This window comes from Lathamus discolor, chromosome 12 (assembly GCF_037157495.1).
Source record: "Lathamus discolor isolate bLatDis1 chromosome 12, bLatDis1.hap1, whole genome shotgun sequence".
NCBI lineage: Eukaryota > Metazoa > Chordata > Aves > Psittaciformes > Psittacidae > Lathamus > Lathamus discolor.
In genome coordinates this window covers 13903679-13929068 of record NC_088895.1, presented here as the reverse complement: position 1 = coordinate 13929068, position 25390 = coordinate 13903679, and the positions used below count along the sequence as shown (strand labels likewise).

Below are 25390 nucleotides of genomic sequence, written 5' to 3'. Positions count from 1 at the left end.
CAGGGAGCACAGCCCTGGCTGCTTTGGTTCTCCAGCCCCACACACCAGACACCGACAGTGACAGCACAGCAGCGTAGAGTGCCTCAAAGCTTACTTGTGGAAGTGATTTTGTCCAGCAGCAGCTTTAACCCTGGGTTCAGGCTCCCATCAGGGTGTTTACTCCCACCTGTATCCATGTAGCTGTAGCACCGGTCTTACCTTAGAGCAAAGGGCAGGTAGATCCTTTCAGTCTTAATGGAGTTGTTCCGTGTCTCAGACAACAGCAGCGAATTCTTCTGTTCTGTACAATCATTCCCTCCTACTTTATACTTATGCACAGGAAAAGCTTCAGCTGCAGCTCAGTTTATGGTTTATGTTTGCAATATATACTTTTTTTTTAATGTAACAATAAATTAGAAGATATTTCATATTTACACGTGGGTCACTTTATTGCTTGTCTGAAGCTGGCCTTGGGGTCCATGGAGCTGGAAGAAACAGCAGACATCATCCTCCCCCTGGTTTAGTTTGACCTCCCAGCGGAGATCTGACTCTTGTGACTCTGCAGAGCCCAGGAGGTGAAGGCAAGTCCAGGCTCTCAAACTGCAGTGCCAGCCCAGGCAGAGCCAGAGCAGGAACTACACCAGTTTGCCCCAACACGAGACAGCAGAGTAAGTGCTATGAGCACAGCAGTGGAACAGCTTCCAAGTGGGAGGTGCAGAGAATTCCCACTTCCACCCCCTCCCCTTGGCCACCTCAAGGGAACAGCAGTGCTAAAGGCTTTACCAGCCTGCCCTGGAGAAAAGGTGGTTTCAGACCAGAGTTAACTTCATTGATGCACTTCTGGTGAGCTGTGACTCAAGCACAGCCAGAGAAGCCTTCCTGCTTCTGTATTAACCCCTCCTGACTGGGCAGAGCTCTCACCTCTTACTCAGTGCTTAGAGATGGACATTTTACGTGTGGAACTGCAGCTTCTCGTTCAAATACCTCCCTGTAATTGTGTAATGAGCACCTTTGCTCACTGGAATGTTACAGCAAGTTACTGTCATTTATTTAGCTATATTGAATAGTTTTAAGCTATAAAAAAGAGCCTAAAAGATGCAAGCAAACTCAAATCACAGCAGCCCTGTGGCATCACAGATCCCAGGGCACGTGTGAGTGCTGGTCTCATCCTGCAGGCTCCTTTCTGCCCCTGGCCAAGACAGCAACCAGGAACAGGGACTGTTGCTCATCAAGACTTTGCCTGGGTTGACACCTGGATGAGAAAAGGAAGGAGTCATCAGATCAGGTACAAGTGTGATGTCCTTGAGGTGTCCTGGCTGTGGGAAAAGAGGCTGTGCTGTCTCTGTTTAGCAGTTGGCATGTAAAGTTACCCCCTTCATCTCCAGGCTGCAAGGACAGCTAATGGGTACCCCAAGGGGATTACGTGCCCATGTGTAATTCCTCCATGGAGCTGTCAGCTAGCAGCACCACACACACTAAGCCCAGCAGTGAAGCACAAAGAATCACACCTTCCCCTGTTCCTCTGCCCATGCTAGCTGGAGAAAGCGAGCTGCAAGGTGCAAGGTGCAGTTCCCAATGCAGCCATGACTGTCTATTATTGTGTTATCTTACGTAGGCAGGTACTGAGTAGTTACATCGTGCACCTCTGCTCTGCAAGATGAATCCATTCCTCCTGAACTTACACAAAGGGCCCTTGCTGGAGCTGAGCTGTGCTTTCTACAGGGGTTGAGCAGAGAAGAAAGGCCAAGTCACATTCCCAGGGCTTGGCTGAAGCCTTACCACTGTCAGTTGTCCAGTTTTGGCTTTGAAGACCTGAGATTCCTGCCCCACACTGAACACCATCGTCCCCTCCTTCCCAGAGCCAATGCGGAACTGAAGGCTGCAAATACAGAATTACTCATTAGATGCTTTCCCTGCAATAGGCTTTACTCTGAGCCCTCTTTATTTCTGTTCCCTTGGCAAAGCTCCTTAGATTAGAAGATCTGAGCCCTCCAGCTTAGGTAAATTTCCTAACCAATTGCATTATAGCACCCGAGCCAGAAGGGTTGGATGAACGGAGCATCCTGCCTGGGCCAGGCATTTGAATTCTCCTGGAGCAATTAAGCACTAGAAGATAAGCAGATCTGACCTGGAGAAAGCCACTGAACACACAGAATCTAATTACAACTGAAATGCAAAGGGCAGAGAGGAAAGCTGGAGCAGAAGCCCGGTTTCATGTGCCATTCTCAATTCACGCAGAGATTTGAGAGACAGACTGCATCCACCTGCCATTAGCTTGGTGGTGTGACCGAGAAGGGTCCTGTGCTCCAATGTCACGTTTCAGGGCCTTCTCAAGCTTCCAGGGAGAGGAGCATTTATCCCGAAGTGACCCAGGCTCAGCCCAGGCTTTTCTCAGTCCATGCTAATGGGATCTGCTGTAAAACCACTAAACCACAACCTCACATCAGCAGAAGCCTGGAAAAAAAGGGTTTTAAACTACAGGCACCTATGATCAAATTGGTGTTTTGGGCAGCTGGGTCATGGGCAGCTCCTAGAGCAGAGCAGCACCAGCAAGGTGCAGCCACAACCAGCATGGAAGGAAGCTACATTGGCATGGGGCAGCCACAGCTTCTCTGGGCACCCTGTGCCAGCGCCTCAGCACCCTCACAGGGAAGAGCTTCTGCCTAAGAGCTCATCTCAGCCTCCCCTCTGGCAGGTTAAAGCCATTCCTCTGTTTGATTCAGCCCACAATAATCAGCTCAGGGCACTGTCTGCTGTGAATAGTTTTGACTTAAATACATTTTTAATATATTTTACTTAAAATATAAAATATAAATATAAAAGTAAAGTATAAAATATTAAATTTGACTTAAATATCCAGCCCTAAGAGTTTTTGAAGCAGGCTCTTCCCTAAAACCCACCCTGCATGACACTACCCATTGCACTGCCTTCCTTACCTTCCCTGCGCAACTTTAACAAGGTTTTGCTTATTGGCCAGCATGCAGAGCTTAGTGACCGTCTCAAAGACGTGCTCACACTGAAGGATCACATCTCCCTGGAACAAGAAAGAGGCACAAAGTCATCAGGTATTGCCCAGCACATAAGCCACACAGCAGCTGTGCAGAGAAACTCCTTTTAATGCTGGAGCAGTGGCTGCTGTGCAGAAGAGACAGGTACCTAACACAGCAATTACAACCACTGATACCTACACAGCAATTACAACGGCCATGTACAAGGCTGCTTTGTCAAATATCCTTTTCCAAGGACTATTTAGGATTTAGAGCAGCTTGGGCTCCAAAAATCAGGTAAGGGAAAGCTGTTATGGTGAGACAGCAAGAATGTAAAGGTCCAGCTGATTACAGAAGTAGTGTCGTGGTTTGAACCCAACCACAAACCTCGTCCAGTAGTAAACATCAGCAATTGTGGAATCCCAGCATTTCATAGGAAGATGAAAATCCCAGACTGGTTTGTGTTGGAATGGACCTTAAAGCTCCTCCAGCTCCAACCCCTGCCATGGGCAGGGACCCCTTCCACTGGAGCAGCTTGCTCCAAGCCCCTGTGTCCAACCTGGACTTGACCACTGCCAGGGATGGGGAATTAAGATATTAGATATTAAGCTATTAAAAACATCATCTACAAGACTTCACTGTTACCTACCTTCTGTTTGTTGTCCTCAGGAACATGAATGACCACGATCCCATCGCTCAGGTTACTGGTGGAAATACCTTCAAAAGAAAAGTAGGAATTAGAGGAAAAACTGCCAAAGACAGTTCCAGGCCAGTGTTAGGGTGCTGCTCCTGCAGGGAGATCAACTCCAGCCTCTGTTTTGGGAATGCAGGAAGCAGAATGCACATATTCCAGCCTGGATTGCAGTTCAGGCAGTGGCAGGATTAAAAAATACCTAGAAAAGGGGGTGATGTGTGGGTTGGGTTTTCTGTTTCCTCCCCTCAGTGCCAGCAGAAAGCAATCTCCTCCTGCCTTTAAGTGTTTCAAACTGCATCCTCTTTCTCCTAACTTATACTCCAAGGAGCTGCAATGCTGACACCCAGACCCCAGACACACAGAAGGAGTTTCAGAAGCCTTGCATGCAGCAAGGGCAGACCCCCAGGGACTTCCACCCTTACCTTTCAGAGTGGCATAGTCTATCTTCTGCTTGATCTTGGCCATTTCCACCACATAGGCTGAGGACTGGGTCAGAACAAGGAGCCTGTCCCGTGCTTTGAACCCGTTCCTGTCGTATTTTATCACGGGGGTCACATACTGGAAACAACAAGTTGGTATCAGCATCACTCAGTACCACAGGGTGCTGTGCTGGAGGCAGGTCAGCAAGGAGCAGCTCTGCACCCTGGAGCAGCAGAACCTTGCTGACAGCAGTCTGCTTTCTTTTCACTTGGACATTCAGATGGCAGATTGATGCTTTAAGACGGTTTCCCTGTGCCCTCTATGCTGTGACCATGGGAAGTGCAGCACACACCTGCGCTGCTGCAGCCCATATAGGGTTTGTGATGCTTTTTAAGCATTTATTAAAAGGAATCTTAAGTAATTTGTGTCCAGCTGTATTTTGAGACCTGCCTCCAGTTTAAGAGCAAGGAAATACTCTACACTGCTGCTGCAAGGCAGCCTCAGGCACTACAGAGCACCCAATACTGTGTGACCAGCCAGCTTCAGGGAAGCTGGTTCAAGGGCTGCTGTGCTAAAGCTCCCTTTCCCTTACCTTGATCTTCTCACCATGGAGGAGCTGCAGTACTTTGGGGTTTATGTCATTCTCTTCTGAGGAGCAAACCAGAAAGATAAACTGAGTGCAGGTGACAGCCACCATTCCCATCAGCACAACTCCAGAGAGCTGCACTCATGGTCTTCATCCCACTGTCCTTGTCCCCTTCGTACCCTCCCTCTTCTGCATTGAGGGTTCCAGCTACTCCCAAACCCATGTCTGTGATTCTTCCTGCCTGACAAGGAATTCACATGGGGGGCTATGGCCTGGTTTGGGTTCAGGCCCTGGCACAGGAGGGCTCATGCCAAGAAGCACCCAGAATATCTATCCCTTCTACCCAGCTCTCTGGGAGCTTTCAAGGACCCAGCATTGCACCCACACCATTGAACCCAGGACAGCCACAGAGGAAGGGAACTCAAACGGTTGGGCCCAAAGGCAGCCAGTGATGCTGGGCTCTTCAGGGCTTTGGGGTGCACTCACTCAGGCGCGTGTCTGCGAACGGCTGGTTGATGCTCTGCACGTAGCCCTCCTTCTTCCCTCGGAAAACGGCGCTTGCCACCACCTTCTGCTCTAACTGTTTGGAGAAGGAACAGCCTTTATCCTCATGGAGTTTCTCCATCAGGAGCATCAGCAATTGTATCATAGACACCATTCCCCCTCATGCAGGATCCACCTGACTAGTGCTGCTTTTCTTCCCACACCTTTAGGTCATTCCCATTTTACAGCACATAAAGGGGTAGCAGGCACTAAAGAGCCCTACAGATTTTTCTTATTTATGGGTCTTTCCTATTACATGAAGTGCAGTTTTAATGCCATAAGGTAAGACCCATGGGTCCGTAGAACCACACTGTGCATTGCCAGGGCCACTGAAACCAACACCAGGCTCAGGAGTACTTGCTCAGTGAGAGGAGCAGCCGTGCGCAGCCTGTGTTTGAGACAGTTCAGGGAGCAGATGTCCCACCTGCACAGCCTGTTTTAACTCACACATTAACATTCCACGTATTACTTACCTGCACCTTCCTCTCAGCAGTAACACCTCGGCAGTATTTCCTCACTAGGTTCCTAATGCAGATTTTCTGTAGCATCTCAGATGCCTACATTAAGGAAAAGAAAACAGCAGCGAGGTTGTGTGAGCAGCTCCTGCTGCAGTCCTGACAGACACTCAGTGCAAGCTGGTTTTAACATCAAGTTACAACCCCATTTGAGCTCCCCCAGCCCAGAGAGCCACCTACAAGAAGCACTGGTACCAGAGCAGGGCTGATGCCCACCAAGCAGCCAAGTCATTTCTAGAGTTACTAAAAGCCACCTTCACCTCTCCCAAAGCCTGCAGCAATCCTCACCTCCTCCAGGATGGATGGAGGCTGGAGCCAGCTCTTGTCCAAGACGTTTTTTGGGATGTGGTCCCTGAGCTTCATCAAGTACTTGTACTGCACAAGCCTCACAAATTCAATGTTCTCTGGGCAAAGGGGCTTCTTCCGATTGATGAAACCATTTATGAACCTACAGAGAATATCAGAACCAGAGCTTACAGGTTACTTTCAGAAAGCAATGGAAGAGAAAGACAAGTCACAGAAGGCACAAATCATTGATGCTGCCTCAGGTACACTGCCACCTGTGTTACAGCAATGGAAACCTTCAGCTTTATAGCATTCCAAATGAATTTGTGGAAGTCAGAATTGCTGAAGAGGTGACAGGCATTTCTGACCAACCCCACCTGGTAACTGTCCTCCTCACTGCACTGGTAGCTTAGAAACAGGGGTGAAGGAGATGGTTTTGACTCACTGCATTGCAGGTATTCCAGATTCACCATCACCACGCAGTGACCCACCACCCACCACCCTCCCCACAACCACCACGCAGTGATAGTTACTTCCTGATTATCTGAGCTCCCCACGTCCTCCTTTTGGCCTCTTTCCGTGCCAGCACTCCTCGCCAACATGCCTCCAGCTTGATAGCTGCAAAAATTCATCAGGTCCTTGTGTTAGTCTCAGAGCTCTGGTGCTATACTACCCTTTAAGTTCACACAGCAGAAGTTACAGCTGGCTATTTTACAGCTCTTCCTATCAGCTGATCTTTACAATAGGAACAACTTCTCCACTCTAACTGGCCGACCCAGTATCCCCTGCACCGTAGAACACTACATTGAGGTGGTGCCAGCCTCCCTCTGTCCCCCATACACAGCAAGTAGCCCATCTCAGAAAGCTGCTCTTTGAGCTACTTAGAGCTAAAGGGACCTCTGTGAATGCTCTTCACATGGGCATCCCCTGCCTCTCACCCCAGCATCCACAGCCCTGAGGGGAAGCTGCAAGTGGCATCTGCACAATGTGGACTCCTGACCTCCCAAAGCTACAAGCACAGCCCCAGAAGAGAATCCTCAATTCCAGAGCCCATACCTGCTTCTCTCTTCTTCATGTACTCCCTTTTCCCAAGGCAGCCTTTGTATTTGGCCTGTAGCCTTGAAACTGGCAAAAAGAGGAGAAAAAAAAAAAAAGCAGAGCTGTTGCTCATGGTAGGGGATGGAACTGGATGATCTTTAAGGTCCCTTCCAACCTAAACCATTCTTGGATTCAGAAACTGTGCTCCCAGCAATCAGACACCGATTGCTGCCAAGGCAGAGGAGGGTCTGCACAGTCCCTGAGGAACAGGGGTGCCAAAGCACCAACAGGACCAAAAATAGACTGTGCAGGTAAATGTGCCCTGAGGCAGCTCCATGGCATTTCTGCATTTCAAGCTTAAGTTACACACAGATAAAGGGAGTGGGAAACATACTTAACAGGTGCTTTCTGATTTCAAATGCATCTTCAGTAGCAAACAGAGTCTTTGGGAAACGTATGAAGATTTTGGTTCTGAAAAAGAGAGATCATTAACAGCTTATTCCCAGGGAGCCACAGTTTCAGCTGCCCTAACCAGGCTCAGAGTCCTCCAACCCACCACAGTGCTAATGACTTACATCTCCTTCTGTAACCTCTTCATTTGTCTGGCTGGCACATCCTAAAAGGGTGCCAAGGGCTTGGCAAAGGGTGGCAGGAAAAGGGTAGGAAGCAAAACTCCAGTTACTGCACAAGGCCCCAGGTGCCCTAGAAGGTGCAGTGTGGAGACTTTTGCCTCTATACAACTTGTGTTCTCAAGCCATAGGTTGAAGATGATGTTAAAGAGGATCAAATCTAGGAAGCACCACACAGCTGAGCAGCAGAGGTCACAGTCAGAGAAAGGATTTACCTTCCTAATTTGTATTCCTCAGGCTTGTAACCAAGATGCTTGATGAGCCTCTCCACACCCTCAACTGCTGGCCCATGCCAGTGTGGCCACGTAGCTGGACAGAGGGATTTATACCTGTAAAATCAGCAAGAGATCAACACAAGTGACTTGATGCTCATGGAACTCCTTCCTGAACCTTTTCTCCCCCAAATTCCTAGTGCTTTATTCAAAGCAGAGGATGCCAAAGCAGGACAAAATAGATACAGACAGAAGACACATGCTAAGGTTATTTCCGAAGCAGAACAGTGTCTGCTGACACCTCCACATCTCCTACCACTGGGACTTGACATTTGAACAAGCCTTGCTCTGAAGCCTTCATGGGAGGACAGGTTTACCTGGCCAGAGGGCAGAGCAGTTCCACTCACCTTTGCAGGAAGAGCTCGTACTTGCGCCGGTAGGCGAAGCCGGCGCGTCTCACCCGCAAGTGCTCCATCAGGCCCAGGTATTTCACCTGGTGACGGATCAGGAAATCATCAAACTTCCCTGCACCAAGAACATGCATTCAGTGGGAAATACCGAGTGTGGAAGCTCCCTCACTTAGAGTCATAGAATAGTTAGGGTTGGAAAGGACCTTAAGATGCATGGGGCAGGGACACCTCACACTAAACCATGCCACCCAAGGCTTCACCCACGTATTGACATAAATAAGGAAGGAATACGTACACACCAGAGTGTGTACACATATACACTCTGTACCTAGCTATAAGTTAAAGTCTCCCTCATTTCTTTCATCTCAACTGTGTCTCCAGCCCACTGCCTTACCAGGCTCCTTGTTGTCATTTGGTTTAATGCATCGGACATAGGAAGGCTCCTTGGACATCAGGATTTCTATAAGACTCGTCAGACTGTTTTTGAACTGGGTTGCAACCTAAGACAACAATGGAAGAACTTCCTTAGCTTTGGAGCTCATGGCTGCAGTAACTGCAATCAACTCATTCCCTACTCTCATCTTAAAAAGAAGCAAAAGGCTGGTGCATGCATTAGGACCACAGAGCTTCTGAAGCACAGTCAGGTGTAAGTCAGCTGGACAGAGTGCTTAGCTGGAAGATCTGAACCTCTGCCATGCAGCTGGACATGCAAGGCAGCACTTCAGAACCCAGCTACTGCTGGCTGCTAGGCACAGGGCTAATTTTGGAAGGATGCATTAATAACAGCATTAAGGTATGTCACTTTGCTGGCTGCTGGCTCAGCGCTATCAACCACCATGATTAGAACACCAGCAAAATTAATAATCCACCGAATTCAGGACTAAGGACAGGATCAGCAGTTAAAGCAAGACTTGGGAAGCTGAGTTTCTATTTAAAGGTAAGACTAAAGATGGAACTCACAGTCTCTGGTCTCCTCCTGTTGTCTAGTTCTGACAGCAAGAAGCAGTCCCTGAGGATGCCATTTTTAGAGTTGCACAGCACCTGGAACACGAGAAATAGGAGAAAATTAAAAGCTGCCTTATTTAGCAGCTGTACTATTCCTGCTGTGAGGTTGCTACACTGGAGCAGCACAGCTGTAAGGACATACACATAGGTGCCTAAAGAACAGTGCTAAGGAGAAATACACATTCTTGCTTGCTATAGAGATTAAATACATCTGCAAAACATTTCTTATTCAAGCATGACAATTTAAGTTAGCATCCCTTTTCTGTCCTTACCTCTTTCAGGTTTCTGTACAATAGATCATTATTCTTCTCCAGAAATCCTGAAGAAGAAAAAGTAGTTTGATTCATTTGGAGGCCACACACTTTAGCACAAAATCTGGACATTTATATCCACAAAATTCTCACTGCATTCACATTTAAGACTTCCAAGTAACAGTACCCTCAGAGGGCAGGTATTTTGTAATTCATCTGCCTGTCAAGTTATCACCTACCACATTGGCTTAAAAGCACAGGTAACTTCTAGGCAAGCTCTGTGCTCACACTCACCAACAGCACAGTAAGTGACTTCTCCTGCGTAGTGAAGGAGGCGGAAATCCACCCAGTCAATGGATTTTCGTGTTTTCTGGTCTGCAAGCTTGCGACTGTGGGGAAAACACACAGAAAACCAAGAGAAAAAGGAGCAGACTTCCTCAGCTTGTAGAAAGCCACCTGCATGTAAAGCAGCTGTAGGACAGCTGGAAATCTAATGTTTGTTCCTATTGATGTGGCTCCGACTAGACAGTTACAGCCCAGAATCAAGTCATCATCTACCTGTCCATTCTGACCAGCTACCAGCAGAGAATGGGAGCCAGCTACCATAAACTCCTCAGGGTCTCTGTGACCTATCCATTGCCTTTTGGCAACAATCACCCTTTCCAGAAGTATTAAGATTTCTTCTCATAACAAGCATTTAATATTTCTTCATCACCTACATGAGGAAGAGATCATCGGCTTCCTCCAAGTGAAACTGGTGGGGGAGGATTGCTTGGGATATTTTGCCCTGAGGCAAGAACCCAAATAAAAACAGGAATCACAGTTTCTAAGAATAGCAGGAAAGGTTTGGAAAGCAAGGACTCCTGGGAAAAAAGAAGAACAAAGGAAAAAGAGCAACTTAACAGTTTAAGTTTCAGCTTTGTAAGCAGCCACTAACAGCAGAGCTGCGTGTCACAACAGCACGAATACAAAGTTCCCTTCCTCTGCCAAGTACAGAGCCTGTTTAAGAAGCTCTAGCTCTGTTTCAAGCTTCTGATCAGGCAGAACAGTATTAAGGCACATTGTGGTGACAAGGAAGCTGGCTACGAATTCACCACTTGGCTGTGATGAACTTCAGAGTTGTAAAAACAGTGACAATTCAGCAGCATGGCTCTGCATTGATGGCTTGTCAAAGCCTTTCAGTAGGCTTCTGCTGGGAATTGCCAGAACAGCCCTGTGCCAATGTGCTCATCAGCCACCAAAACTGAATCTGAAAATACTGGAGACTGAGTATTACCCAAAATGCCACCCATTGAGCCCCCAATGTAAGAAGGGCATGGACCTGCTGGAGCAAGTCCAGAAGAGGCCATGGAGATGCTCCAAGGGCTGGAGCACCTCTCTTATGGAGATAGGCTGAGAGAGCTGGGCTTGTCCAGCCTGGAGAAGAGAAGGCTCCAGGGAGACCTTAGAGCAGCTCCCAGTGCTACAAGAAACCTGGAGAGGGGCTTTGGACAAGGGCCTGTAGGGACAGGCCAAGGGGAATGGCTTGAACCTGCCAGAAGGGAGACTGAGCTGAGCTCTTAGGCAGAAGCTCTTCCCTGTGAGGGTGCTGAGGCGCTGGCACAGGGTGCCCAGAGAAGCTGTGGCTGCCCCATCCCTGGCAGTGCTCAAGGCCAGGTTGGACACAGGGGCTTGGAGCAAGCTGCTCCAGTGGAAGGGGTCTCTGCCCGTGGCAGGGGCTGGAACAGGGTGATATTTAGTCCAAATTCAAAGATCAGCATCGCACCTGTAAGAGAGCCAGGAACCCCAGCCTCCCCAACACCTCAGGTCATACTCTACCAGCATAGCACAGCACAGCACTATATAGTGGAGAGGCTGCTTGATTTTCTTTGGGACAAAGCAAAAACTGTTCCCTCCCCAGTACTCTGTTATGGGTAAGGAACTGGAAGAGTTTTGTGTGTGGCAGGATACAGAGTGTAAATGCATACGTCACGAAGTGGGCATGATCTCCTACTTTCTCTTCCAGCTTTTCCAAGAAGCTCAAATCAGTCGCTTCACCAGGTCGTAAGCATTCTTCATCCTGGAGCAGCAGGCACCGGGTCAAACTCTGCTCTGAACAGACTACTCCCTCCTCACTAATGTTTAGTACAACCTTGTTATGCAAAACCAGAGAGCTTGGTTACAATTTGACATGGGTTCTATTTTATACAAGCAACTTCCTAGTTAAGGAAATGCCCTTCTTAAGCATCAGAGTTGCTGTGGAAGCAGCATACCACCATTAAACCCCATAGCTCTAGCAAGCAGAGCCTCTACCTTAATCTTCTGGGTCCTTGTTTACAAAATCTATCTATTTACATCCTGAATAATGCAGACCCATCGCATAACTAGAAGAAAAACATGGACCATTACAGTAGGGCACAGGCAGAGGTTTTAATTTCAGCAGCACAAACTCTGTTCTTACCAGAATGGAGATTATTCCTTTATGCTTCTGCTCAACCAAATCACAGATGATCTTGTTGTTAAAATATGGAATTGGTTCCCACTGGCAAAGGAAAAAAGGAAGAAGTTTAGAGGAAGATCTTCTCTTTGCAATTTAAGTTCTTCAGAGCCAGATTCCAATCCCACTAAAGAGAAGTTCAATTACACTGCAAAAGGGTTACAGAATGAGATCCACTATCTTATACTTCCCACATAAACAACGCAAACTAAAAGAAGCAGGATGCCTTCTTCATTGAAGATCAAAGGCATTCAGTGTAATGGCTCTTCAAAGGAAAAAAGAACAGGGGAAAAATAAGTTACCTCTATTCCTTCCAGTTCATACTCCTCCTGCTCTGCTTTCAAGGTCATCTCAATCAGCAGCTGCTGGAGCTTCTCATTGCAGTAATTAATGCAGAACTGCTCAAAGCTTCAGAAGGGCCAAGTGAGCGTTAGTTTTTATTTCATGGACAATTCTACTTCTCCCACCACTTACTGTTTTTAAGCCAAACATCCCACTTGTATACAGGTCAAACCCACACAATCCTTCCATGCTGTTGTAGTAATGGCTCAAGTCAAAGCAAGCAGTCCAAGCTAAAGCTTTCACCAGGGGGTCAGCTAACCCAGTGCTCCCAGATTTTGCAGCCACCACTATCTTGCCTTGCTGGGGTAAGAGTAGACTCAAGAAGCCATGTAGGACTCCAGCACATGCCCCACCAGCAGAACAGGCTACCCCAAGCCTCAGAAACGGCTATTACCTGTTTGTATCCAGCACTTCAAAGCCATAGATATCCAGCAGGCCAATAACTGTTTTCTGAGTTGAATCCTGTTAAAAGACACCATTGCTCTGTATTGCTGCTTCAGCTGATGCTTCTTCCCTGCACATTTCATGTTTCTTTCACCTAAATCTTAGGTGTTGTGTGCCAATGGAGTAGCCACTTTAAAGCAGTGGCTTTAATGACCTGCTAAAACTATTAAACACACCACCTACCACACCCAACTAAGCAGTGGGCCAGCTCAGTGCTGTGGGACATCCCTACATCAATTATATTTGGTGATGAGGGCTGTAGGGCCTCACTGGAGAAACTCTGCTCAGCGTGTGAGGGGTACTTAGCATCCAGGAGGACACTGGAGCAGAAACCAACCTTGTTGGCCAGGGAGCCGTTGATTTTGTTGACCAGCCAAGTGAATGTTCGTCCATAAATCGCCTTTGCCACTGCATCCCGAGCATAGAATGCCAGATCCACGTTCAATGGGCTTAGGACCTGAAGATAAGATATGCCAGAGATGAGAAACACCCCAGATGACCAGAGAAAGCTTGAAGAGTTTTCACCAGTGCTTTTCTCTGTTTATGCAGCCCAGTTTCCCTAAAAGCACTCTAGGGACTAAACAAAAGGAAACTGCTTGGCTCAAATAAAGCTGCCTGCAAGTCCCTGTGCCCAGCTTTTTCAGTGACTACCTTGTTCACAGCAGCAGAACTCTAATAATGGGAATATGATTTAATTTAGCATCTTAGGCTGGAAGAGGAAGGTGATACGGAGGAAGAAAGACAGCCAGTGTGATCTGGTTTTGCTAACACTGCTAAGAACAGAGCTCCTCATCTATCACCACCACTAGCTGGGCTCCCAGATGCCTGGGGTCACCCAGGACCACTCACTACCTCTTCAGATCTGGCTTCGATCTTCCGATTGGTGAGAGCTTCCTGCAGAATGGACAAGTGCACACCCAGCAGCTGCAGAAAAAGAAATACCTGCACTCAGAGTATGGCCAGCAGGAGGCTTGAAGTAAGTAGTATTGTGTGATCAGTAGAGCATAACCCCCCAGTCCATTCCCAGTTAGACTCATCTTTGAGCAACAGTAAGTTTCAGGGAGATATGGTATGGAGAAAAGGGACCCTACAGTTCCAGAGGGCTTATAACAAGAGCTGGGTATTTATACATCAATTCTTCCTTAAAAGAAAAAACACAGCAAGGTTAAGGCTTTCTTCACAGCACTTGTAATACTGACCTTTGAAATCCATTTGATCTGCGTGCCATCACGAATGATGGCATGTCCATTGCTGTCTTCTTCAAACTGAATGTTCCCAAGGTGCAGGACACTGGCAACAATTCCAAAGAGATGCTAATAATGAGAGATACACCATTAGAAAACAGATTCCCACAGCTCCATGGGACTGTAATAATATCTTTCCTACAGATACTCATAAAGAATATTGGCTCTTCACCCACCCAACTCCCTCAGTCCCTCCCAATGTCCTATTCTATCCTTAACACCTCTTCCAAGCAAAGCTGCTTCCATCACTCTTAAGGAAAGACAGCAGACCACTCCTCACTTAAATTCCCTTTGGCAGGCTCAGTCCCCTTTAGCACACATACCTCTATATCTTTCTCAGTGAAATCAATAATAGAAAAAGCCTTGCGGACTATTTTCCAGTCATTCTTGTCATTAATAGAAAACACTTTGGCACATCGACCCTATAGAGTAAAAGAAAGATGAAGCAGTACATTCATTGGCAAGGCAATTTTATTATCAGCAGCATACTACTGGGCATAGTGCTTCCATTCCCAGTTTCCTCAGCCTGTACAGATGCAGTCTGCTATTAGCTAGCAAGTTTAGTTCACTCCTGCTAATCCTGAAAGGGGCTCATTGGATCAGATCTTTCACAGAATCACAGAATCACAGAATCCCAAGGGTTGGAAGGGACCTAAAAAGATCATCTAGTCCAACCCCCCTGCAAGAGCAGGGTAACCTACAGTACATCACACAGGAACTTGTCCAGGCGGGCCTTGAATATCTCCAGTGTAGGAGACTCCACAACCCCCCTGGGCAACCTGTTCCAGTGCTCTGTCACTCTTACAGTAAAGAAGTTCTTCCTGATGTTAACGTGGAACTTCCTATGCTCCAGTTTACACCCATTGCCCCTTGTCCTATCACTGGATATCACTGAAAAAAGCCTAGCTCCATCATCCTGACACCTACCCTTTACATATTTGTAAACATTGATGAGGTCACCCCTCAGTCTCCTCTTCTCCAAGCTAAAGAGACCCAGCTCCCTCAGCCTCTCCTCATAAGGGAGATGTTCCACTCCCTTAATCATCTTTGTGGCTCTGCGCTGGACTCCTTCAAGCAATTCCCTGTCCTTCTTGAATTGAGGGGCCCAGAACTGGACACAATATTCCAGATGCGGCCTCACCAAGGCTGAGTAGAGGGGGAGGAGAACCTCTCTTGACCTACTAACCACTCCCTTTCTAATGCACCCTAAGATGCCATTTGCCTTCTTGGCCACAAGAGCACATTGCTGGCTCATGGTCATCCTCCTATCCACCAGGACCCCCAGGTCCCTTTCCCCTTCACTACTTTCCAGCAGGTCAACCCCCAACCTGTACTGGTACATGGGGTTGTTCTTCCCCAGATGCAGAACTTCCATTAACTTGAAGCACTGAATTTGGATGGTGATTACTGTAAAGTCTTATGAACAGCTTGAGCTCACAAACACCTTCCATTTTTATGGTAATAATATCTTCTGCCCAAGCATTCTTCACTACTAAGGAGGAAAGGAAACTAAGAGCACTACTACAAAGCGAGCTGTATTCTGCATAACCATACTAATGGATCTCTATAATACGAGGTCCATAAACCCTGAAAAGCTCATTTTATACCAGGTTCCAACATAGGAACCTTAGAAAAGATGCCTTTATACAATATGTAAGTTGCAGACAATACTTTACTGCTAGCAGCTCAGCCAACTCTTCTCAATGAATCAAGAAGCATCTTGACCAGACTAGTGGGAGCTAGGGTCATTAAAGGGTTTGGTGACACTGGTTTCAAAGCACATTCTCACAGCAGCAGTACAGATGGCACTAGTAAGCCATTCTGCACACACAGAACACAGGGAATTCACCAAGGTTCTTGCTAACGGTAGCAGCTCAGCAGCACACTTAGCACATGGGGAAAGCTGCATTTGCAACCCTTACAGTTCTAGATGCAAGATGCACAGAGGGGGCCAAGCTCTCACTGACCTGGATGAGATACGCGTACTTCTGGGGGTTGCGCTCCAGCCCAAGCCAGCAAAGAAGATCCTTGTCTCCACCCTCAAGTAACTGGTAGAAGATATGGAAATTCCTTTCTCCATGGTTTTGGTGGACAACTCTGGATTTCTCAATTAAGTAACTGAGGATGTGTCCTCCCACTGGAGCTCCCTGGCAGGACAAAGCAGCCACATCAGCACCAGCAGATATAAATTATACCAATTATAACATCATTGTGGCGGTTGTTTCTTTACACCCAGGAACAAGGAACAGCATCAGGAACAGCATGTTTCTTACCCACCATCCTTTGTTTAAGAGTTAGCATACAAGAGCAGTACAAGCTGTTTCTTAAGAGTTTGCCATCCTTCCAGTGCAGCTTGTGCTTTACAACAACCTGCATTAGCTTTCCACAGAGCACTGGCAGCATTGCCAGTAATGTAGGAAGCTTTCAGGATGTATAAGTAGTCACCTTACTTGAAAAATGCAAGGCCTGTAGAAGTAGGGTCAGAAATCTGCACCTAAAGTCTTAATAAATCCTGCGCTGCCTGGTGAGCATCCAAGAAATTCACTGATCCAGCTTGTTTCAATAGCTGCTCCATTAAGTTTGTTCTCACCTTAAAATCAAATTGGATATCCATGTATTTCCCAAATCTACTCGAGTTGTCATTACGCAGAGTTTTTGCATTTCCAAAAGCCTGGGGATGAAGAGATACATCAAGTCACTTCTCATCCCACTGAGAGCCTGATCCCCATGACAGGGCAAAGTTCCAACAACAAAGATTTGCTGCATCAGCTGAGTCCTGCTACTGACTTCAGTGGGATTAAAGAAATACAAACTAATGTATTCCCCTGCCTTTAATGTGGAATTCAGCTAAACAAATTACTTTTATTCTTTCTTACAACACCAAGTCTTCTGCATTTCATACCTTTATTTAGTTTTACCTCAAGAACAGGGTTGGAAAGTAGCAGACGATCACGGACAATCTGCAGCTGCTCTGTAGTTGGACAGGTAACAGCATAATACTGCAAGATCTTCTTGGATGCTTCTGTCTTCCCAGCTCCACTCTCCCCAGAGATGAGGATGAAATGGTTGTTGTACTCGTTGCACATCACCCGGTAGGCATTGTCAGCTATGGCATATCTGAACGAGGATCACAAGCAGCATTCAGGGGAGAAGCAGCCATTAGAAATGGCAACAGGAGACAGTGTCAAAGGTTTTTCAGCTGTACATTGGACATGATGGGAAAGCAGAGCTTAAAATGTGAGCCTGACTCAAGGTCTCATAGTAAAAGCCAGTCTGTATTTGAGAGACAGATAGGGCTTGTTCTTTTCCTTCTGTTGCTGTAGGACTTATACATGCTGCATGTATTCCTGGTGGATTTCAGTAAAGGGAAGATCTCAACTTCCTCTGATAGAGACAGACCACATATAATGAGGAGGTCTAGTCTGCCCCTAAGTCAGTGTGGATACACATCTTTGTTGCTCATACACAAGTGTTAACAGAAAACCCAATCCATTCATACAGACTGAAATCCTAAGGGATCTACTTACAGATGTGGTGGCAGTTCAAAAAAGTTCACCCCTCGATAAAGCTGCATCTGTGTCACTGTGTAGATATCCAGCTCTTTGTAAGGGTTGACAGACACTAGGAGAGTACCAATGTATGTCTGCAGGGAGAAAAAATACATATGGGTAGGAAACCTGTCCCATCACTAGAATGATGGCTCCCAAAGAGGAGTCAAACAAATGCTGTAAGCCAGTATATCACCTCAGGGCTGCCGAGAAAACGGACACTGCTCCAAAGGTTCCTTAGTTTGACTGTGAAGTACTCAGCACTTCTCAGACTAGCAAGGCCACACCTAGAGCCACTTCACCTGCCACAGGCTATGCGAACCCACACGACAGCACTTACATAGATGAGGTTCTCCTGATAGCGCTTGCGAAGGTTGCTCAGGAAAGCTGCCTCACTGGTGTGCGAGTCCAGAAGCACAAAGTCCTGCACCCCAACTCTGTCCCGGGCTATCAGAGCCCCTTCCATGTTTGCATCAGTGTTATCTTCCACTTCTTCTTTCTACAACAAAAGAGGGATGATCAGAATTAGGTCCTTTTGGGGAAAAGGATTAATCCTGCAGTACTACTCTGCACAAGACAGCTTCATTATTCCCAGTGCCGTCCACAAGCAGATGGAAGTTAACTTTCAGGGCTGGGCAGCAGATGTCTCCACACACCAGCGAGAGACCTGGGCATGTCACAAAGCCATTCAAAGTAATGAAACAGCGATCTGGATACAGTTCCACCTTCCCCAGCCTTTCCCCAAAGCCTGAAGGCTGCAGAAAGGACAGCAGTGACAAAACACAATTCTTTTGCACGCTCCACTTGAGAGTCTGTATCATGGAAGTTGACTTTATACTGAAGATACTGCTGCGCATGAAGCTCTTGTTTCCCAGGCTGCAAGGATAAACAGCATGCTTTTATTTAATTAAATCAAGCTGATATATTCTGTTTGTCTATTTGCTAGCATGAAGCTTCTTCATACAATAAGTATATAAGAATATACTTATTACAATAAGTATATTGTAATATTAGGGTATTAATAATAATATACTAATATAATAATAATATACTTATTACAATAAGTGTTTAAGTGGGGTTTTGTCAGGGTTTGTTTTTTAAAGACACCAGGATTACACAGCTCAGAGGGAGATTCCTACCTTAACACCAACCCCAGCTTCCGAGGTATGCTTTTGGGATGCGCCTGCTAGCACGGGTGGAAGCTGACAGCGCTGTGGACACAAAGACTTGGTGGATTTAGAAGCAGGGTTCCACTAAACAGAACAGCAAAGGCCCCAACACACAATATTCTTTATGGGGGAAGTTTAGAAGGTCAGCTCTTAAACAGGAATTTTAATGTTAGTCTCATTTTTAGTACAGCTTGTTCTTAATATTCACAATGAAAACCAAGAACTTCTAATTGAGTGTGGCCTAAGGCAGCACAGAACTCAAACCATAGCACAGCCGGTCATAGCCCAATGGTTGCCCGAGGTTAGAGTTTGTTGTTTCACCAGACACAAAGGGTAGAAACAACTTGAGATGGATGTGTCCTTCTGAGAAAGCACCCAGGACAAGCTGGACAAGAGAGTTTTACCTTCTTCCCAAGCTGGGAAGTGCGAAAGCATAAGCCTGAAAGCACAGTGGCCATCTACCTGATCAGGTTTCCTTAACCCAGTTCTCTCACTCGTATGTTAATTGGGAAGTGACACTGCTCCCATTAAACAAAAATCCCAGTACTTTGTGCTCAGATTTGGACAGTATTTTGCTGTTGCTGAGGTCAGGAGATGTTCTAACAGTGCATTTCCTACCCTGTGTCCCCCCTGTTTCTGGAGCTTTACTAGTTTTGTGCTCACCTGGTACCACCATCGGTAAGAGATACCCCAGGACTCACCAGTGCATGTTACTCCAGCAAGGTGCTGCTCTTGTTAAAGGATTATTTTCCTTAGCTCACCACTGAGGAGTCAGGAGATTTCTCTCCTGCCTATTGATATGCAAGCAGTAGGAGAAACTCTCTCCCTCAATATAACGAGCTTCTTCTCCCCTAGGGATTTGTCTGTCAGCACTGAAACTGTAAGGAACTACATCAGATCACAACACGAATCATGAGATGTGCAGCTCTGGAAAAGGGTCAGGACCAACAGGCCAGGTTCTTTGGTAACGTTTGTACCAGTTTGCACCAAATGAGAGCTGGCAAGGAACAGTTAAAAAACAACTTAGAGGCAATTCTGCTAAATTATTACTTATCTTCACCAGAGGCTCAGAGCTTCATTTTCCAACAGGCTCTGAAGTTAGTTACTGTTTCTTAGGTTTAACACCACTGAAGAGATTAACGTACAGGGGAAGAAGAGCATCAGTTTGATGCCACTGCTAGTCTGGAGGCACCAGAAAAACCCAAACCAAGCCTTGCCATGCATGCAAACACAGAGGGCGAGAGCCTCAGGTGCACACACTCACACCAGTGTACCTTTCAAGCACCCAGATCCGCAGCAAACTGCCCTGCAAGCACCCGACTCCCGGTTGAGTGGGGCCACACAAAAGGCTACCAATTCCACCATAACAGCAGCAACTCTTCCACCCCCCACACCAACCGCCCCAACCTGCAGAGATGCTGCATTTCCTTACCACCACCCTACAAAAGCAGAAGGGTTTCCAGCTCACCCGTGCCTCCTGCTTTGCCCAGCCACAGCATGTCACCTCCTGTCATCGCCTCCTCCGACCCGCGCCTCTCCCAGCCAACGGGGCTGGAGCTCTGGCCCACTGACACCTCGGATCATGTGTCGGGCTGTCTGCTGCTCCCTCCTTGGGCAGAGATGCCAACGTCCTCCTCGCTCAATGAATTATCCAACATGCTGTCAGCACTCGAGCTGCGACGAGCTTTATGCCGACAGCACCACACGATGAGACTTTAAGGTCCCGCCAGAAGACCAAAGACTGAGCCTGAAGATGAAGTGATGGGCTCCAGCCTTCCCAGTGGGTAACTTGAGCAAATCCAGGTACAAAATACATCACCCTGGAGAGGCTCCTCACCCCCTGCCCGCAGCTCCCGGCTTGGCTCCCCACTAGAGGTCAGTGCAAAACTCATTTTACATCTGCAGCTTGGAATTTCCGTGGATTATCCCTTTTTTTCCATGTGAAACAGACAGTTTATACCCCCAAAAAGGACTTCTCGGGTTGGACTCTGACTGCCAACGACTGCTACATGCTGCCAATTCTTTCCCCTCTGCCCAGCTGCCAAAGACAACAACCCAGTCATTGAAGACAGGCAAAGAGTAAGATCTGGGGAGCTGAATCAGGCAAAGGCATTTCTGGCTTATCCTCAGCTAATAAATACTCATTATGAAGAAGAACATCCAAAACTTACAATAAAAACCTCTCAGTAATATATGTCTCCAGACAGAAGTGGAAAGAAACACCCGTCTAACATGTTATTTAGAATCACAGCATCACAGCGTGGTTTGGGTCGGAAGTGACCTTAAAGCTCATCCAGTTCCAACCCCTGCCATGGGCAGGGACACCTTCCACTAGAGCAGCTTGCTCCAAGCCCTGTCCAGCCAGGCTTTTAACACTGCCACGGATAGGGCATCCATTTATAACCATCTGTTTCCCAAAAGAATCATGTTTTGGTAACAGAAAGAAAACTTTTACCAACAAGAACACACCCATGTTGCGATCTCTTGTACAAAAGCTTCCCATTCCCAACTCTTCCAAAACTCAGAGCTTTATGCAGCACTGGACACAGGGATCCTAAAGCACAGTCCAGGCAACTTGTTCATGTCTCCAGCTGGTACCCCAGGAAACCCAGTGTGATACCAAACTTTTATGACTTTTTTTGCCTGTTCTTCTGTTGCTACATCCCTGAAACATAAGCAAATAAGACTCCTGCCACAGGAAGGGAGCGCAGTGAGCAGACATCTCTGGAGCCATCCAGTTTATAATAGGGAAGTCTGAGGCTTGCTCAGGACAGATGGGCTTGGAGCAATGCTGCTAACACAGATTCCTTTGGAAACATCAGAGCTCTGTTTTGGAAATACTCCTTTAGTGCAAGAGGCAGTTCCTGACCCAGTCCTGCTCCCCGGTGCACAACAGGAATTTGCTCATTAAGAGTCCTCAAACCAGGATGGCAGCACTGCAAGGACTGCAGGAAGGGAAGCCCTTGAGCTCTGCTCCATCTTCCTCCACTCAAGGCTCTCAAAAGAAGCTGGCCAAAAGGGCAGTGACAGTGCTTGACCATAAAGAGCGATAAAGGAAGATGTTCTGCAAGAGCCTGCTCAGTCAGGTCAGCAGGAGAGCACAGACAGGTCCCGGCAATTGCATCCCTTCAACTCTGCACCGACCTCAAGGTCAAGATTACAGCATGCCAGAGTGATGCTGGAAGGGGCTACAGGCAGCTGCCTGCACGATGTCTGCTCCAGGAGAAGGCAGGACCCCATCCCTCCATCCCCAGAAGGAATCCACACCAAAGAGGTATTGGTTGGCAATAGGAACCAGAGAATAAGTGAGCTCAGAGCAACAGGGAAATGCTTTACTGTGGAAACCTTGGCTCGCAAGAGTCAACGTGCTCAGGGTAATTTTCAGGTGAACAATAACTGCACATAAAATGGATTAAACCAGACCAGATCTCCTCCAGGTGACTAAGTCATGGTCATCCCATTGCAGCAAAGCCAAGAAGAAGCAGAGGTGATTTTTAGATACCCCAGTGAGACTGGGCCCCTGTATCTCCAGGAGCCTCCTTCACATTTATAATGAAACTAAAATGCTGTACATTGACCATGCTTGGAAATGCAGCAGCAGCGCCGTGGAAAAGGGACATCTTGGGTCTGTAACGGGGAACTTGGACCATCTTGCACTCACTGTCCAAGGCAAGAGAATTCATAAATACAATTATACTGCGGAAAAATTTACACATTGTAACCTAATTTCTTTTCAAAAGAATACAGAATAAGAGGGTTTTAAGGTTAATCAACAGCCTAGGGAAATGCCAACAGTTCTTAAGGCCTCTTGTCTGTCTCCAGGGCATAGTCTGCTATAGACTTGTTAAAGGGTGACTGTCTGTCTTTCTCAATAGAGGAGAGGTCGAGGTGAACCACTTCACTTTCATAAATCAAAAGAAAGAAAAAAAAGTGAGAAAATCTCCCGAGTTCAAACATTTCTTTAAAGCCCAAACTTTAAATACGAAATGGGCTTCATGGCTGCCATTTTGAAAAACATTAGTTTGCCAAAGGACCCTTTTGATTTCTATTTGAAATGCGAGCGCTCACAGATAATCCATTGAGAATCAAACCCCCACAAAAGGCTTCCTGAAACAATCGCGGCGCTGGTGAAGGACAACATTTTTGTGCCCAAAAGAAAACATTTTAATGCGCTACAATCCATTACACATATATTCCTCCATTTCCTTTCAGTAATTATTCATTAGAAAACATTTAACGTCACTGCAGATTTCACACTGGGCAGTCTGCACACAAAGGAGAAGAGTTGGCCCATTTATAAGGGGCTGAGGCCGCCTTTTCTCATCCGAGAAACTCCGAGGCGGGGGGGGGGCTGCCGGACACAACGGGCAGGCTAAATTGTGCGGTTAACGGTCAAAGCCCCCCTGCCTACCCTGACACTCATTTAAAGATGACGGGGAACAATAGAGATTTGTTCTTAGCAACTCTCTTGTTACGCGGGGTCTACCCGGGCTGCGCCGCGCGGGTCGGGGCATGGAACCGGTGCTGATGTGCGGTTCCACCTGCCACCTCCTCTGCCCCCCACCCCTTCTCCTGGCCCCACTTTAACACAGTGAGACAGGTAAAGAATATCATTAAAGAGAGTCCTATTCAGCACGTCAGCTCTAATAAAACAATCGCCTGTCAGGTTAATATGAGCAGCTCAGAGTTGGGGTTAGCGCCTGCGTGCTTGCGCTTCTGGAGCGGGTTGGGAGAAAATAGCCCTTCTCACCCCAGAACTCCCAGTTCACACCAGTGCCCCCAGGTTACAGCACCGGCAGCAGGCTCCAATGCATTCAGGCACCTGACCCAAAGCATAAACCACTTCTTTATCACCTTTTACTTGACACAACGGCTAGGAAAGCTCCATTTGCTTCATCACCCCTTGTGCATCAAGCAGAGCTGCTGCCCAAAATGCTGCTTATGGCCCCACACCCCAGCTACTCTACCCGAGTGGAGGAAAGCAACAATCAAACCTCACATGGGAGATTTAAGACACTCTAAAACCCAGCTACAAACCCTGTCAGGCCAGAACACAGACACTTCACTCTTGCTTTCTCTTTCATTGCTTTTTAGGTATAAGCGACAGAGTTTTCTTCTGACATGCTTAGGTTTACCACTGCTGCTGGAGCAGAGGCAGCTCCTTAATGAATCCTGAATGTGTATTAACTGCAGAACAGGATGTCATATTCAAAAGCATAAATTGCTGACAAGCTCCATAGTGTATCCCCCAGCTATCCCAGCACAGGATTCCCAGCCAGAAAGTTAACATTCAGAGTTAAAGCTTCTGGAAGTAAGGGAGAGAAGATGTATTCAATGTCCAGGAACAAGAAGGACAGTCCTTGAGTATCTGTCAGCCCAGATGTTACAGAGAGAGCAGCATTAAACAACAGTGTGTTCACATATTGTTATTTTCACAACTACAAATCTTCATTCTTATGCTGTAATTCCAAAATGGGAAAACCTCATGACCCCCCAGTGCAGCACTGGCTTACAGAAACACAAGTGTAAATGCCATGATGGTGAATTCAAGTCTTTGAGACAGTCAGAAGAGAGAACTAGAGGAAAACTGGACCCAAACACACTTCCGAGCACAGCAAGAAGGCCCCAGATGAAGTAAGTATTGGCATCACATCTCCCATGGAAGCATTGCACTGCAAACCCTGATGATAAAATCCTTTGGGTACCAGAAAGCAAGGAGAAGCTGGCCTGTGCAATCACTCCTCTCAAGGGAGGTGACAAGTCAGCATCAAAACCGGAAGCAGATGAGATGAGGGATGTGCAGGACAACAAACTGCTGTCCAGAACAAGGTTACATCTCACATTCCCACAGAAACACCAGTCTTATCCTTGCATAAGAGCCCCCCACTGCCTCCAAAACCATCAGGACCTGCTTTGGGAACAACTTCAAACCAGTAACTTACAGAGGCTGCAGTACAAGATCTAATTTGCATGAATTACAGCAAAGGTCACCCAAATGTCCACGCTGATTTAGAACGTGCACTTGCTCTGGGCCTGGTTTGTCAGGCTTGAAGCAGCAGCCTATGCCAAGGCTGCAGTTTTGCACACAGGAGCTCAGAGGCTGGACCAGAGGAAGCTGCAAGCACAGGCTCATTACATTACCTGGTGTAAATTTACTGGCAGTGTAGTGTTTTAGCAAAGCTGGCAGCCACAGTACAGCAGGAACGTTCTTGGGAATAAACAGCAAACCTCCTTCAAACTGATCCAGAAAACATCTTTATCAGACCTTCCTTGGCTTAGTTTTCCTGGACCCCCTTGCACACAAAGCACTTTGCTAACAAAGACAAACATGAAGACATTAGCAACAGGCCACTTAAAGTCTTCAGGTAGGAAGGGTCTGGTCATGATACCTATGAGGAACTTACCACTGCCTGCGGCTCCAAAACCAAGCGAGGGAAGAGGCAAGCACTCTGTGTTGTCTAGATACAGCAACGGGGACAGAGAAGAGGGAGAAGGAGCAGCACAGTGATCCCTCTTAGAGCATCCAAGTTCTTTTGGCTCCACAGCAAGCACAAAAGGTGTCGTGGGGACCTCGAGCACCCTATGTGCCGCAGGACCCAGCCATCACAGTCAA

The 25390-nt window shown here is 47.1% G+C and overlaps 1 protein-coding gene across 4 annotated transcripts in view; it reads right to left on the bottom strand.

Moving 5' to 3' along the window:
• Window positions 1–135: 135 nt before the first annotated feature.
• The window catches only part of MYO1H (myosin IH), a 29113-nt gene continuing 3858 nt past the window's right edge, over window positions 136–25390 (bottom strand). The window contains exons 2-35 of one of the 4 annotated variants that reach the window (XM_065692991.1): window positions 25182–25235; window positions 24919–25090; window positions 18748–18819; window positions 17949–18107; window positions 17588–17703; window positions 16979–17177; window positions 16651–16731; window positions 16028–16207; window positions 14384–14482; window positions 14016–14129; window positions 13669–13740; window positions 13154–13273; window positions 12767–12834; window positions 12333–12438; window positions 11995–12075; window positions 11522–11685; window positions 9849–9943; window positions 9576–9622; window positions 9259–9339; window positions 8693–8798; window positions 8296–8413; window positions 7892–8005; window positions 7442–7518; window positions 7066–7134; window positions 6543–6627; window positions 6013–6172; window positions 5683–5766; window positions 5153–5246; window positions 4673–4728; window positions 4083–4218; window positions 3616–3683; window positions 2916–3013; window positions 1759–1858; window positions 136–1231 (exon numbers count right to left, since the gene is read on the bottom strand). In XM_065692991.1, coding sequence (XP_065549063.1) covers window positions 1208–1231; window positions 1759–1858; window positions 2916–3013; window positions 3616–3683; window positions 4083–4218; window positions 4673–4728; window positions 5153–5246; window positions 5683–5766; window positions 6013–6172; window positions 6543–6627; window positions 7066–7134; window positions 7442–7518; window positions 7892–8005; window positions 8296–8413; window positions 8693–8798; window positions 9259–9339; window positions 9576–9622; window positions 9849–9943; window positions 11522–11685; window positions 11995–12075; window positions 12333–12438; window positions 12767–12834; window positions 13154–13273; window positions 13669–13740; window positions 14016–14129; window positions 14384–14482; window positions 16028–16207; window positions 16651–16731; window positions 16979–17177; window positions 17588–17703; window positions 17949–18074 — 3138 coding nt within the window. In that variant the 5' untranslated portion in view covers window positions 18075–18107; window positions 18748–18819; window positions 24919–25090; window positions 25182–25235 and the 3' untranslated portion in view covers window positions 136–1207. The remainder of the gene's footprint in view (window positions 1232–1758; window positions 1859–2915; window positions 3014–3615; window positions 3684–4082; window positions 4219–4672; window positions 4729–5152; window positions 5247–5682; window positions 5767–6012; window positions 6173–6542; window positions 6628–7065; window positions 7135–7441; window positions 7519–7891; window positions 8006–8295; window positions 8414–8692; window positions 8799–9258; window positions 9340–9575; window positions 9623–9848; window positions 9944–11521; window positions 11686–11994; window positions 12076–12332; window positions 12439–12766; window positions 12835–13153; window positions 13274–13668; window positions 13741–14015; window positions 14130–14383; window positions 14483–16027; window positions 16208–16650; window positions 16732–16978; window positions 17178–17587; window positions 17704–17948; window positions 18108–18747; window positions 18820–24918; window positions 25091–25181; window positions 25236–25390) is intronic. The other 3 variants (XM_065692989.1, XM_065692987.1, XM_065692988.1) reach the window with 3 other exon arrangements.